Source organism: Myxine glutinosa, chromosome 3 (genome assembly GCF_964187855.1).
Source record: "Myxine glutinosa chromosome 3, kmMyxGlut1.1, whole genome shotgun sequence".
In the NCBI taxonomy this organism is placed as follows: Eukaryota; Metazoa; Chordata; class Myxini; order Myxiniformes; family Myxinidae; genus Myxine; species Myxine glutinosa.
In genome coordinates, this window is record NC_136263.1 from 62302966 (window position 1) to 62318683 (window position 15718).

General features: G+C 44.6%; 1 protein-coding gene across 6 annotated transcripts in view; it reads right to left on the reverse strand.

Moving 5' to 3' along the window:
* The window catches only part of EIF2AK4 (eukaryotic translation initiation factor 2 alpha kinase 4), a 153755-nt gene that overhangs the window by 112373 nt on the left and 25664 nt on the right, over positions 1-15718 (reverse strand). For 4 of the 6 annotated variants that reach the window (XR_010983724.2, XM_078774110.1, XM_068110755.2 and 1 more), the window contains 5 exons: positions 7090-7192; positions 5930-6082; positions 3951-4031; positions 2799-2911; positions 2063-2163 (listed from right to left, as the gene is read on the reverse strand). Coding sequence is in view for 5 of the 6 variants with exons in the window: in XM_078774110.1 (XP_078630236.1) it covers positions 2063-2163; positions 2799-2911; positions 3951-4031; positions 5930-6082; positions 7090-7192 (551 nt within the window). In the remaining variant the exon portion in view is untranslated. Of the gene's footprint in view, positions 1-2062; positions 2164-2798; positions 2912-3948; positions 4032-5929; positions 6083-7089; positions 7193-15718 lie in introns of those variants that run through there. The other 2 variants (XM_068110758.2, XM_068110757.2) reach the window with 2 other exon arrangements.

Genomic DNA, 15718 nt, shown 5'->3' on the forward strand with positions numbered 1-15718 from the left:
ACTAATTAATCTAGCCTTGATTGATAGACAGAAGACTCAATGATTAATGTGCACAAACTTTTAAAGATAATTGCTGGGTCAAGAGGTCAAAGGTGCTGTTAGGTTAAAATTATGCTACCGAGCTAACTTGTGAACCAGTGATGGGATTTTGACCAAACTTGGTACAAGTATATATTATGATGCAAAGATGAACGGATTCGATTCCGGCGTCAATTGTCAAAGGTCATGGTAGGTAAAAATGTGATATTTGAGAGCAGCTAAAGGGATTTAAATCAAACTTGGTACAAGTATGTATAATAATGTGGCCTGAGGGAGGCATATTGGGTCGACGTTGTGATTTTGAAGAGTGCCATTCTGGTCGATTATTGCATTGCTTCTTGTATATTCCCTCTCCGTGACCATTACGGCATGGAAGCACGGCAACACCTGGTCTTGGAGGTGAATTCTGGTTGGAGTGGCTGCTTCATTTGGTGGTTTTAGAGGACCCGTTAAGGAGAATAATTGGTCGCGTTCTCCACACCACATAGAAGACTGTCACGTGACTTAGGTTTCTCGGCCTAATTAACTCAAGTCACGTGATGCCTATCGGTACGATGCTGGACCGTTTTGGGCATTCCAATCTGTATGGTAACCCGGCATTCGGACGCAGATCCGACAGGTACATATCTTCGAAATGGTCGACCATTGCGGTCACTTTGACGCGACCCGGCGGATCCGAACCAAACGATTGGGACGGGTTTGACATCTTCAATATTTAACCTCGCCTCGGAGCAGGATAAAATTTGGAGAGTTTTAAAATCATTAGAAACTGCGTAACATCGGCGGTGGGAAAAGAGATCACAGTGAAGGAGGAGCGTTTTAACTAAGGGTGGTTATAATTGCAAACCTGACAACATCAGAAAAAAATAGAATAGCAACAAACATTTGAAAAAAAAAATTTTCAATTAACTTTGCTTTCAACTCTGCAGCTTTGCTTTCGTTTAGGATGCGATATGACACAATTCCATGGTAACACATGAATAACAAGGCAATTATTTTGATCGTCACGATATTTGCACGACACCTTTTGCAAAACCTCAAGGAGGAATTTGATCTCACCGGCTATCGTACACCTAGGGCCAAGTTGAGTTGAATGCACCAGAGCAATCTTTCCTAACATCAGTGTATCATTGGTGTCAATGGTGCTTTTCCACAAAATGGTTCGTTTTTAAAAATTTTTATAAAATCGCTCGATAGTGCCTAAGCCTTTTTGATTAATGACAGTTATATACAAGTACACATTCGCATAAATAAATACAAAACAATCACCAGACATTTGAACACAAATAAATCAAACAATTCCGGAAGTGTACGAAGTTGTAGTACGGCTTCTTCTTCTTCCTCCTCGGCATTACACTTAACTCAGAAACGTGATGAATGGCACATTCAGCAGCATATATTCAACAAAAAGGTGAAATTATGATTTCTGATTTGGATGTAATTGCTTTTACATTATATTTGCCCTCATTCCAAATATGTTAATGTTTCTTTTTCTCTTGAGCAACGCCGGGTACTCCAGCTATAAACACTTAAATACTTTACTCGGTGTACAAATACAAATACAACTTTGTCTGGGGGGTTAAATAAGCTATGTGGCCGTGGCCTCATGCAGGCGTGTGGGGGACCGGGAGAGGGGCGTAATTTCTCTATGTAAATGTGTACCTTGTAGCGCCACCTGGTGATAGTGGCAGAGAGTATTACAACTTCCTTTTTTTTACCTGGGCAACACTGAGGTAAAAGCACTCTTTGCACAGGTAAATTTTTTCTCCTTCTCATCCCCCCTACCCCAAAACGGAGGTGCCTGTCAAAGCCACCCCTCCCCACACCCCACCCCCACCAAATATGAATATGTAGTATATCCCCTCCCTCTCCCCTCTCGCATCCCTCCCCCTTCCACTCCCCCCACCCACTTCCTCACCCCTCCCTCTCCTGCCTCCTCCCTCTCCTGCTAGTAACATGATACAAAATAGTTTTTATATTTTAAGTGGCAAAAGAAAAACAAAAAAAATTCTGTAAAACTCACCGATGCATTTACCCTTGTAAACCGAATACGAGGGGTTATTAAACTTGAGAAGTTCCACGTTGCCATCGGTCGACGATGTGGAATCAAATCTGGATCTGGATCTGTCAAAAACATCAAAACCATGCAATGCTCAGACCAACATAACTGCATGTGCTTCCATTCAGAGACTCTACACTCTACAGCATTTGCAACAGGCCCAAGATGAACACTTATACACACACCACAGGACAAGCTGAGACCACAATATAATGGACTCACAATGGATATTATTATACTCTGAATCCTGAGATAATCAAATAATAAATAATAAATAAAGATAAATCAAATAATAAATAATGGATATTATTACAGACAAGCCTGGTGTTGGCTTAGTGGTTAGGGTGCCGGCTTGGGATCCTAGGATCCTGGGTTTGAATCCCGGTCGATCGCTGAATTAACGCCAGGGGGGTTGACTCAGCCTGTCATCCTTCCGAGGTCGGCAAATTGAGTACCAGATCACTGGTAATTCCCTGTGTGTGGCAAGAGGCGACTAACAGGGTTGGTGGCAGGAAGGGCATCCGGCCATAAAACATTGCTTCAAAAAGGGGACCACGGTGCCTGAAAAAGGCCAACCCCTGCTCTGCGGGGAAAAATGGCCTCTAAAGGTGGTTCATTATACCGACACAATAATGGACCGTAATGGACTCATAAAATATAAAGCGAGTCTGCACGGGAGGAATCTTGGACACACACCCACCTTTGCCTACTGGAGTGGGTTACTTTATCACAGCCTTTCGGGGGACTGCCAGGACCTCCAACAAATTCGGACAACGAAGTGGCGAGCATCGGACCCCCTAAGCTTAAGTGGTCCTGCAGGGTGTGATCGAAGGATTTTGTAAGAAGCACGGCAGCATTTAGAATTTTTACACGATGATGAAAATATTTCTCAGTCATTTGCATTAAACAATAAAACAAACCTTTAAAGGCATAAAGCACAAAAAGATGTGAGGAAAAACTTGTAATTTATGGAAGAACCATTAACATCTTGGATGTATGGGTAGGAGTACTCGTAGTGCTATAGACTAGAAATTTCAAAATAAGTATCGTTAGAATCGGTTTATCAGACTCAGTGGTGCAATGTTTAGAGCGTCAGCTCCGAGTGTGGGACGTTGGCGGTTCTTTAAATGGTGCGTGCTGCTTCCTTGCTTGATGTTCAGCATGTAAAAGAATAAAAGCACAAACAATCCCCATAGGTTGGCATCCATGAGGAAGAGAAAATTCATAAAGAAATTCCCTGCAAGGTGCGGTGGGAAAGGCGACCCAGAGTGCCCCGGGAGGTGACGGCACTGTGTGTGTGTGTGTGTGTGTGTGTGTGTGTGTGTGTGTGTGTGTGTGTGTGTGTGTGTGTGTGTGTGTGTGTGTGTGTGTGTGTGTGTCAGCTCCACTACAAGCATTTGATCCTGCATTTCATTTTTAAACTTCCCGGTGTGTACCCCGGTTTAGAATAGGTGCACCGTATTCCTGCGCATCGTAAGAGGCGACCAAGGGTTGGCGTCAGGAAGGGCATCCGGCCCTAAAACATTGCCTCAAACAGGGAACCATGATCGTCATGGGGGCCGCAAGGCTAACCCCCGCTCTAGCGGGGAAAATGGCCTTAAAAAGATCATTCATTCATTCATTCATTTCATTTTTAAACAAAACCGGATAAAAACAACAATTGTTTTCCAGGTCGATGGGAAAGGAAGAAAGGGATAAACACAGGAGAGTTTGGAATAACCAGAAACAGAGATGCGAGTACACTCTGCAATCAGGACTGAAATTGGTATCAGCTCTATTGGGTGGTGGCAGTAATAGTGGGGAGAGACGGGATCAGATCTGCATCATGGATATTAAACCGATATACACACACATGCTTTTCTTGCTCCTTCTTTCGCCTTTCTTCTTTCTTCTCCTCAGCTCGTCGCAGCATTTCATCATCTATTTCTTGTTTCTGAAAACAATTGGCAGATATTTACAAAATTACAAACATATCTCTTACGCGAGCTTCCTTAATCACTGAAACGTGCTATCGCAACACTCTCAATTTGGCCGAATATGTGGATGGAAAACCCACTGAAGCAATCCGAGTGAATTTTTAAATCAAAAAGAAGTCTCTATGCTGCAAGAAGAATACGTTGGATAAAAGGAAGGGTTTGATGTCAACTGTTATGACAGTTTCAATGACCTTGCTTACAAATGGAAGCAATGATAGTCTCAACTAGACCGGCACTCGGTAAAGAGCATACCTCCACCAGGCTGAAGAGTTTACGTTTTGTATCCCACCGATAGGCCGGATCTGGATTGGACCTGAACCAAAATCAAATTGGCTTGTTCTCGTCACCAAACCAACTCATCCACCTAGTTTTGTCATAAGTCGTCCACGACGTTTTGAACCATCATGCTAGATATCATTTTTGGCCCTATCACTCAATGGTGAAGAATCAATTGAAAAAATTATCGTATCCGGATCTTCACCAAAACTGAATCAATTCGGCCTTGTCACACACTAAATTGGTCCACCAAGTTTCGTCCTAATCCATCCATAACTTTTTGAGATATTTTGCTATGTATCGGTTTTAGCTCGATCACTCGAGGGTGAAGAATCACTTTTAAAAAATTGCTGATCCAGATCTTCACCAAAATCTAATCATTTCGTCCTTGTCACAAAACCAACCTCTCCACCGAATTTCATCCAGATCTGTCCACACCTTTTTGAGACATCCTATTCACAAACAGACAGACAAACAGACAGGGGTGAACACATAACCACCATCCACCTTCGGTAGCGGAGGTCGGGATCTTGTTTATAATTGGAAGCAAGCTAGACAAGCACGGCCTGTATTTACGAGGATCCAGTTTTGCCACATTTTTGTGCATTACAGTGATCTTAGCAGACAGAAACTGCCCCACAGAGAATGATCAAGCGAACAGAGCAGAGCGAAAATGATCAAGAGCAGCAGACCAGGTTTTTAGTTGGGCCACATGCACCAATACCATCTCGGCCTGTCACAGAATCCGAGTCGAGGTTTGCCAGAAACCTCTCCATATTCTCCAGTGAGAAAGACACAGTATCTATGAGCAGTTGGTTGGGTATGAGACGACAGGGTAGGTGTATGGAGTGAGGGGTTGGGTGCACAATGTTTCGAAGCAAACACAGAATTGAGGCATTCGGCCTTCTCACTATAGCAGAGTCAGCTGTGGGGCCATTTGAAGTGAGAAAAGGGATGGAGGAGGAGCATACACCAGACAGACTTGACACGATGCCACCAGATCTTGAGTGAGGAGGCAGGTTTGTGAGTTCAGCCATGCGGTTGGCGAGAGTTTATAAATGGAAGCAAGAGAAAAAGATTATTACCAGAGAAAAAGAGGTTGTTTTCTGGCTTTCCGATGAGTGAACACACTTTTTCCGGACTTTGTGGAATGGGCTGTGGTTGCTTTTGCTTGGATTTGCTACTCAGAAAAAGAAGGCTAGATGTTTGAAGGCAACTGCCTCACCACAGGATTCAGAGTACCAACGGCAAGAGGATGGGTATGAGAACTGCAGACTTAGGAGGGGGAAGGGTAGTACGTGGACAGTGAGATATGGAGTTGTTGACCCTTAAAAAGGGGCATCGTGGCCTCTTCATTATTCCTACATCTGCCCTCAAAGCACCTGAACCAATCCTGAACCAATACTTTCGTTTAATTGAAAAAAAAATTGCTGGAAATTACTGCAAGAATGTTCAACGATTCATCAAATTCGTAAATAATAATCTCCAAATGCCGGAGACAGAGCGCTTATCAGCGTCTTCAGTGCAAATCGTTTGTGTAACTGTGGAAGTCATAGACGGGTCCTTGAAGATAACACACCACTCGCTCGTGGTAATGCTTCCTCTCTATGGCTCGCTGCTCTTGCTCGCGGCTCCGGTTCCGTAGCATCTCCTCATGGAAGGAACGTGTCGGTGGGTTATTGCGTTTTCCAAGAAACGCCTCTACGTGCTCTGCCAGCTGGAATATCATGACCTGGACGAACAAGAACGCATACAACGTCTTTCATTTAACATTTCCAGAACACCATTCCATTTAAAAAAAATAAAAGTATAGGCTCACGGAACAGCTAAGTGACAGAACAGAAAGTACAAGTTAACATATTGATAACAGAAGAGAGCAGGCATAGGATGAGAATACAAATAAGAACAAGAGTAGAAAAAGATCACAGGTAGGAATGAAAGAGAACCACATGACATGGCTGAGGGATGCTGACTCAAGGGACCTCGCGAGGGGACTCAAGTGGAGGAAAAAGGGGGGCTAAGGTGGGTATTGGGATATGGGATATCATAGTGAGCAAATCGAGATATGATATCAAGATAAAGGACATATAATGGTTTTAGTCTTCATAATACCAGAGAGATACCTCAGCATTATGGTAAACGACAAAGTGGTGGCCGAATCACGATGTAAAGTATTGACAGAAGAAGGTAAAATTATTTCTTCAAAATGGGAAAAGAAAACAGAAGCAGCGAAGGAAAGTTTAAAGATAAATGTGCGCTTGGGGGTTGAGGGGTGAAAATAAAGTCCGGCCGACATTTTCCGTTTTCCAGGGCTGGCAGGTTACCCTTGAGGTATGTGTACCCACCTCTACGCTGTCTAGCCTTGGTTTTATTCCCGACCTAGCTATAAACTGCCATCCAGGTGTTTCACAGGCAGGGTGATTCATCAATGTGTGTGCCGTCCTTCGGATGGACGTTAAACTGGGTGTCCTGTCTGCTGGCATCAGGCGCATCCATCCACGTCAGCACACTGGCCAAATTCCAAATGAATGCTCTACCTACAGGCACCTACAGGGGGGGGCACTGCATGAGTATACCTCCAGCAAACATTACCCCCAGCCTATGAAAGAAGAAGACCCCACCCTGCAAAAACACCCACCAGCCCCCTCCTCCAAACATGCGTTGATCGGACCACCAAAATACTCCACCAGTTTATCAGCACAAGCCATTCCGATAAGTAGTAAAAGGCAAAAGAACAACCTCTCCACGGAGCTCAGATGCAAGAGCGTCGAGCTCGTGCTGCAGCTGCTTCAGGCTTTCGTTCGACAGGCCCTTGGGATTGCTGAAGGAAATTTCTGGCACACTATAGTCAGACAAAAAAAAAAACATACCGTACACATACATCAATTTACATTGTCAGTATGCAGGAATTTGGACTTTATTTATAAACACTCAAATGTTGTTTCGTATGCAGCCTGTGGCTGCTGTTTGCATCATTTCGCTGGAAGCGCGTTTGTGCCGCTGATGCAGTGCCCCAATTACCAGTGAGCTGCTACTCAATTTGCCGACCTCGGAAGGACGACAGGCTGAGTCAACCCCCCCTGGCATTAACTAAACGATCGACCGGGATTCAAACTCAGGATCCTAGGATCCCAAGCCAGCACCCTAACTGTTAAGCCAACACCAGGCTTAACACTCAAATTGATCAACTTAAACTGCTGCTATCGGTGCCCCATCAGAATGAGATTTTCAAAAGTTATATGCAATTTTTTTGTTTTTTCCTTGCCACACAAGATGCCCGATAGTCTATATTATTATAAAACTCGACATCTGACAACGTGCAAAACAAAACACCAAGCGAAGCCTGAAAATCTCCCTGGGTGGCCATTTTACAAGATGGCTGCTAAATGTGCAAACATGCTTATCTTTTTTGATTCCAAGCCATTTTGAATTGTCCGATACAATAGTCGCCGTTTTTCAAAATGGCCACCAAGATGACTGCCAGAACAAAACAATATAGGGGCAATACCCCCGGCACTCACCTGGAAGAATAAACAGTATACTGCACTGACTAAAGGTATTTTAAACCAATTTCAATGGTTGCTCGAAAACAGGGCATGCAGAATCATACTAATATAATCATAAGACTTTGAACAAACAAACAATAAAATACCTATTTTGGGGGCAACTCCCCTCCCACCCCGTGTACCTCCTCAGACCTCAATTTTTCTAATGCCTTGAACAAACATGTTAAATCACGGGTGATGAAGGTTGTGTGAAGTTTCATTGAAATTGTGTGTGTAGTTTCTGAGAAGAAAGCAAATACCTATTTTTTTTTGTTGGGGGGGGGGGGGGGGGAAGAGGGGGTCAAACCGAGACCCACGTTTACCCCCCTTAAACCCCCAAACGGGCAGATTTTTTTTTAATGCCGTGAACAGACTTTGGTAAAGCACGGGTGGTGAAGGTTATGGTCAGGATTCATCGAAATTGTGTTCGTCAGGAAGTTCAGCAAATGGATGTGGATGTTTGGACAAAAGCGCTAAATTTTCCCCACATGTTAACCATAGCTTAAGCTTTCCATTTTTGGTAGGAACCACTTCCTCCGAATACATTATTGTTTTGCAGTATTTTCAGTGACTATGGTACATTAACAGTATTCCGGTTTTTGGTTTTTTTCAAGTTTTATGTTCAGTTTCTTTTTTGCGTTAATAAAAATCGTCTGTTCCTTTTCTAAATAGTATAGTTGTATTCCTTGACCCAGGAAATGTATGTTTAGGCACCAATATTGTGATCCTATTATGGATAGGATCACAATGCCAACATTAATTTTTGGATTCCTCATGCTCTGAATATTCCAAAAATGTATAGTTTTGCTAATCTCCAAAAATTTTGAACGAAAAAAAACATAGTGAACCTGACTATACGTTGAATAGGTTTAGGAGCGCCCTTTCTCTTTTGCTCCGACAAAGTGTAAGGCCCAAATTGTCAGCTTCTCTATTACCATTTAAGGAATTTTATTTCCTATTTGTTATGAGCGCTGTGGTAAGTTCCAGCAGAAATATGAACCACCTTTAGAGGCCATTTTTCCCCAAAGAGCAGGGGTTGGCCTTTTTCAGGCACCGTGGTCCCCTTTTTGAAGAAATGTTTTATGGCCGGATGCCCTTCCTGCCGCCAACCCTGTTAGTCACCTCTTACGACACACAGAGAATTACCAGTGAACTGGTACTCAAATTTCAGCAGAAATATCCATGCCATTATTTTTTTTCCATGCCCAATGAAGGTTGAAACTGTTACACTCCGTCAAAGCATGAAACACCGGAAGGGCGTGACATGTATCTCATGGTGACTGCTATCTCATGGGCTGCCGGATAACGAAACGCTTTCTCCATCCCGAAGGAAATCCATAGCTCGGAGTTGTCTGGAAGAGCTTGAATGGCCATTACTGCAAGAACAACAACATCTGTATCAACAGTGTGTACAAGAGTATTATGATGACCATGCTGTGCAACCTGAACTGTATGAACCACCAAACGGATATCCGCCTCTTCATGGTTGCATGGTGTTTGTAGATCAAGTCCCTAATGCGCTGGAATGCAGGTAACAGGTTCATTAAACGTGATGAGTTCCTTTCCCATGCTTTGGTGCTCAGTATGTACAGTACAGTTCTGTCTGAAAGAAAGCTGAACAGTTCCTCGTCGTTCTGATCCACACAGAGTAAATTCTGCCAGTATCTAGTGTTACGGATTCGTCACTTCCACTTTTGTTGTTATTGTATACTTGTAGGATTTTTAGTTTCAGGTAATATTGTTGTTAAGATTTCTGTGTGAAATGGAGATGACGTTAGTAAAAGGTAAAAATAAATGTTTGTGGAGGAAAAATAAACCGGAAGAGGAGGAAGAAGAAAAATCGGCAGGGAAAAGACAGCCGTGAGTCACATCAAGGCTGTGAGCGGACTTCTCTATATTGGTCGCGAATTAATTGAGGCTTCCCATGAAAGGGATTGCCCGCGGCATCATCCCATATTGTGATTGAAATTAAATCTGCGTCTCAGGTTTTGCTACCAAGCCTGAACTATTGTTGGCGGGAAAGCAAGCACCTCCATTACAGGCGGATCCGCCATTTTTCCTCGAGGAGGCCGTCCGCCTGACGCATCATGTTTTGTCATTGGGATTCCCATATCGACATCATCGTGTGGATCACCGTTGGTTTCCATATCGGCTTAATCGTTGGTGGACGTGGGTCGTGGGGCGTTCAAAAATTCAAAAGGACTGAATCCCAATGACTGCTGAACAGATTCCCTCGTAGCAAACAACAATAAGGGTATTCCCTCATCCCAATCCTTGTCACATTCAAAACAGTACGTTCTGATCATATTCTTCAATGTCTGGTGAAACCTTTCCAAAGCCCCTTGGCTCTCGGGATGGTAAGTACTTGATCTTACTTGCTCCACTCCCAACAAGTGTACCACTTGCTGAAAAAGCGTTGACATGAAATTGGAACCCTGAACAGACTGGATGACTTTAGGTAGGCCAACCAAAGTGAAAAATTTAATCAAGGCCTTCGCAATAACTGCCGCAGTAATTTTTCTAAGAGGCACTGCTTCTGGGAACCTCGTGGAAGCGCACATGATGGTCAGCCTTAGTTTTAGGTAAAGGGCCTACACAGTCAATAATGACACGGCTGCATGGCTCTTCAAAAGCTGGAATTGGTTTTAAAGGTGCGGATGGGACTTTCTGATTAGGTTTTCCCACCAGCTGGCAAGAACGGCAAGATTTACAGAACTCCGCCACATCACGTCGCAATCCTAGCCAGAAAAAATGTACCAAAATTCTGTCACATGTCTTGTTCACTCCAAGGTGCCCGGACAAAGGTGTCTCATGCGCCAAACTCAATATCTCCTTCCGGTACGGTGGTGGCACCACAATTTGGTAATGGACTTTCCACTCATCATTTGCTAGCACCTCCGGTGGTCTCCATTTCCTCATGAGTATTTCCCCTTTCATGAAGTAACCAACAGGTATCTTCATAGCCTCTTCCTCTGTAATGGCTTTATCAATCAAACTCCGGAGCTCCGAATCTCTGTGTTGTTCTTCAACAAGTCTCTTTCGGACCAGCACCGTTTGTTCAGCCTCGTTCCCAGATGTCTCCGACGGACACTCCATTTCCTCTTTTGGTCCAGATGCCACCTTTTCCTTAGGTTCCTTGATGTCACACCCTTTCTTATTACCTCTTCCAGACTTTTCCTCCAATACCTCTAAGGAACCCAAATCCACATCACCTTCCTTCTCCTTCTCTTCAGAGCACTTCCTACCCATAGCACGAGTCACTGCACAGGATGGAAATATACCCGGAATCTCCTGCTCTAACTGTGCTGTGTTATTTTCCATACTGGGCTTTTCAACCAACATCGGATTACAAGAAACTCGACCACCGGCCAAATCATTCCCGATAATTAAAGAGATTCCCTCTACAGGAAGAGTGGCCTGTAACCCCACAGTGACCGGTCCTGACACCAATTCAGACTTTAAATGGATGACATGAAGAGGAGCTTTAACATAGCCACCAACCCCCTGTAAAAGAACACTAACCCCCGTTGCCGTCTTCTCCGACAATGGCAAAATGCCCTCAAGCATCAAAGATTGATGTGCTCCTGTGTCCCTCAATACCCTAACAGGTCTCTGGTCCGTTAAGTCCCCATCCAGTGACACAAACCCCTCGGAAATAAAAGGTTTGTAACCCTCTTGGACAAGGTCGTTCTGTGATGCCGTAACTTTGGCACGGGAACCTTCACAAGGCACTGTCCTCCAAGGAAGATTTCTCGCATTGGCCAACGCATTCGGAGTTGCACTAGTCTGACTCCGCTCCTGAATTTTCCTTTTCAGGGCGTAACATTGGGACATCAAATGCCCAGGTTTCTTGCAAAAAGCGCAAGTAGGCCCGGAGGAAAAACTCGTGGTCTGTCTCGGGCCCCCCGGAAGATAGGTATGTCTTGGAACTGCAGTCTTCTGATCCCTAAAAGTCGCGGTATCAGATTTATCCCCAGAGTCCTCTCCAGGCTGCCACCATGAAAATTTGTTCTCCGATCCTGATTTACCGTAACTCCCCTGGCTAACTCTAGGCGGGAAATTCGGTTTGTGGAACCCCATCCTGTGTGTCAAGGCATAGTCATCTGCCGCTGTTGCTGCCTCATACAACTCCGGTACCTTTTTTTCATCGAGATGTACTTTAATGTCTACGTGGACACACTGTTTAAATTCCTCCACCAATATCAATTGTCGTAAAAGGTTGAAGTCTTTCCCAATCTCCTTCGAGTCACACCACCTATCAAACATAGTTTCCTTAATTCTGGCAAACTCCACATGGGTGTCACTCTCCCTCTTCCTGGCATTCCTGAATTTTTGTCCGTAAGCTTCAGGGACCAATTCATAGGCTTTGAGAATGGCTTTCTTCACTATCTCATAATCTGCACATTGGTCAATCGGTAAAGCCGAATCGATATCTTGAGCTTTACCCACCAGAACACTTTGTACTAACATAGTACAGGACCCCACAGGCCATTTTTAACATTTGAGCCACCTTCTCAAAGTGTAAAAATAACTTGGCTGCCTCCTTTTCATTGAAGGGTGGAACCAGCCTCACATGCCTACCAACATCCCAAGAGTTCTGACTGGTTGTCGAACTAGCCGGCATGGATACTACTTCTCTCCGTTCCCCCAGTACTTCAAGCTCCTTGAGTTTAAGTTCCCTCTGATAATCCATGTCCCGTTCCTTTAACTCCCTTTCGGCTCTCCTTTCCTCTGCTCTTTCCTCTGCTCTTTCCTTTTCAGCTTTCCATTCCAACTATTTTAACCTTTCCTGGCTCTGCAGTTGCATCTCCTATTTCCGGAGCTCCATATTTCCTTTTTCCTCTGGTAACCAATCCAAGGCTACCTCTTCCCATGTTCCTTGTCCCACTAGAGATTCTACCACCAATGTCTGCATCTCTGCTTTCTTCATACCAACTCGGACCTCCAAGTTAAAATATTTGGCCAATATCATGAGTTCCGATCTTTTTAACGCCTGGAACTGTGCCTCGTTAGGGCAAGTCGCAAAACTTTCCACGTCAAACACCATGGTGACTATTAGTTAGCACCTGTTAACCTTCAAACAAAAATTTCAAATTTTTAGAAAAAATTGGGAATGTTAGAAAATTCCAAATTTGGGAATTTTGGGAATGTTAGGGAATTCTATCTCGGCCGAGCCCCCAATTTCTGTTACGTGCTCCTCCCCAAACCCCTGTCACGGTGTACCTCCGAGCCCCGAAAGGAATCACGGCAGAAAGAAGTGCTATTATGTGTGCCAATGACCAATGGTGAAACCACACCAATCAGTTGTTACCAAAACACAAGTACTGTATTAATTAGTATTGCACAATAATAACAGCACAAGTACAATATGTTTCAATTGCACAATAAAAATACCATATAATTCCTATTATGGTACCACCAGTTTCTTACTCAATAGCTCACGGTGCTCCACGTGAGCGAAAGGAAACATTCCCAAAGTCACTGTCCCGGCACCAGGCCAAAGTCGATCCATGCTCCTGGGATCACAAGAAACAGGTCGTATCGAGACCAGAATCCTGGGCGGCTGACAGTCAACGCTGCCGACAAGCCGCTGGGGGTAGGGGGGAGGGGTGTCGGGCCGATCTCGGTCAGGCAAAGGTGCACCCAAAAGGCGACTGGGAATACACACCTTCGGTTCACCAGACAATGACGCTGGTATGAACGTTCAGCGCCACCCAAACGGAGAACCGCAAATTCCCAATCGAAATCCACGTTACACACGCAAACCAGGCTAACGGCTGGGCGCGGTGAAATAGCTGGAGCGAGGCGAAATGGCGGACGGGCCCGTAATGGAGGCGTACCTGCTCTCCAACAACGATTCTCTTCGGAATCGACCGCAAAACCCCGTCAAGCAGGTTTATCTGTCACAGGAATCCCTTTCCCGAGAAAACCAATGTTCGCTCGTGACCCACGTTCGCCAGCGTCCGCTCGATATTTCACAGCCGCTCGGCTTTTTCCTCCGACCTCACTCGCTCCGCTTTTCACTTCCTCCTCATCTCTTCCGGTTTCTCCCGATCCATTTCGTTTTCTTTTAAAACACTAGTTTTTACCTTTGAAAACAGTTATTTCCATTTCACTCAAACTATACCAAGAATAGTACATGGAACTAAAAATGCTTACAGTGGCTGAAAACCACAACGACGGAAGTGACGAATCCGTAACAGTACTTGTACAAGAAAGTGGCACAACTATTGTGCTCTGCGGCCATGCTTGGAGCGTAAACTGCTTTGTAAACAAACAAATAAAAAGTAAAGCAATAAAAAAAATTAATCAGACTCTGCAGTGTAATGGTTAGAGTGTCCGCTCTGAGTTTGGGAGGTCGGTGGTTCAACGCTGGCCGAGTCATACCAAAGAATTTTAAAATGGTGCGTGCTGCTTACTTGCTTGAGGCTACAATACACCACAACAACAACAACAACAACAACAACAACAGGCATTTAAAGGCCATTTTCCCTGCTAGAGCGGGGGTTAGCCTTGCGGTCCCCATGACAATCTTCTCCATTTGGCCCTATTTTCAGCATCTCCCCTTGTTAACCCCCTTGCCCACATTTCTTCTTCGACCATCATTAGCCAAGTCTTTCTCGGTCTTCCCCGTCCTCTACTGCCTTCTACATTCATTTCCATCACTCTTCTCAACCAGTCACTTTCATCCTTCCTCAACACATGACCAAACCATCTCAACCTGTTTCTCTTCACAGCATCCATCACAGGCTCTATTCCCATCATCCTTCGCAATTCATCATTTGTCTTCCTCTCTCTCAACGATACTCCACACATCCACTGAACCATTCCCATTTCCACCCTTTCCAGCCTTCGTTGCTGCTATACGTTCATTACCCATGTCTCGCTCCCATAAACCATAACACTTCTCACACACGCAGCATACACCTTTCCCTTCAGCTTCAACACTCCCCTCCTCGTCGGCACGCCACTCAGTTCCCGAAACTTCTTCCATGCACATCTCACTCTAGCAACCGTTGCTGAGTCTGATCCACCTTCTCCATTCAGCATGTCTCCGAGGTAGCAAAATGTTTTCACACCTTTCACCTTCACGCCGTCTCCAAGATCCAACTCAACATTTCCTCCATCTGCAGCTCCCTCTGTGCACACCTTACACTTGAATGTAGCTGCCGTACTGTATAATGACCCTCTCAGACCACTACATTTTTGATGAACCCACTCAGCGCACATTGTACATTGAATGGAGTTCACTCCAACACCCTTCCTGCATACAGCACACGGCCACTTCCCAGTTCTTTCCACCTCACCACATGCTTTACCACTTGCCATCACCTTCGTCTTTCCGATATTCACCTACAGACCTTTTGTCTCCAAAACTGACCCTTGAATAGAGGGACAAGGGTACTCAGTTCCCAATCCACTGCAATTCGGCCTTCTTTCAACACAAGATTACAGATCTCTGTCATTCTCTTCACACCCCAACTTCCTGCTGCCTTCAAAAAAAATCCCGCAACTACTGTCGGCCCTCCCGCTTTTCTTCTCTTCATTGCTTTTATCGCTTCCTCAACTTCCTTCTGTTATCTTCTCTGCCGGTCCTAAAACTGGGTTACTCTCTATGTTGCCATCCCATTCATTCTCTGTATTCAACAGCATTTCCACATATCTCTTCCATCTTCCTTTATTTCTATCTGGGTCCACAACGATTTGTCCCACTTCATCCTTCAAGTAACTCACCCCCATCACATCACACCTCTCTTTCGCTATCTGCTTTGCAATCCTGAATACCGCTCTCTGACCCTCTTCCAAATCTAAGCGTTCTCCGA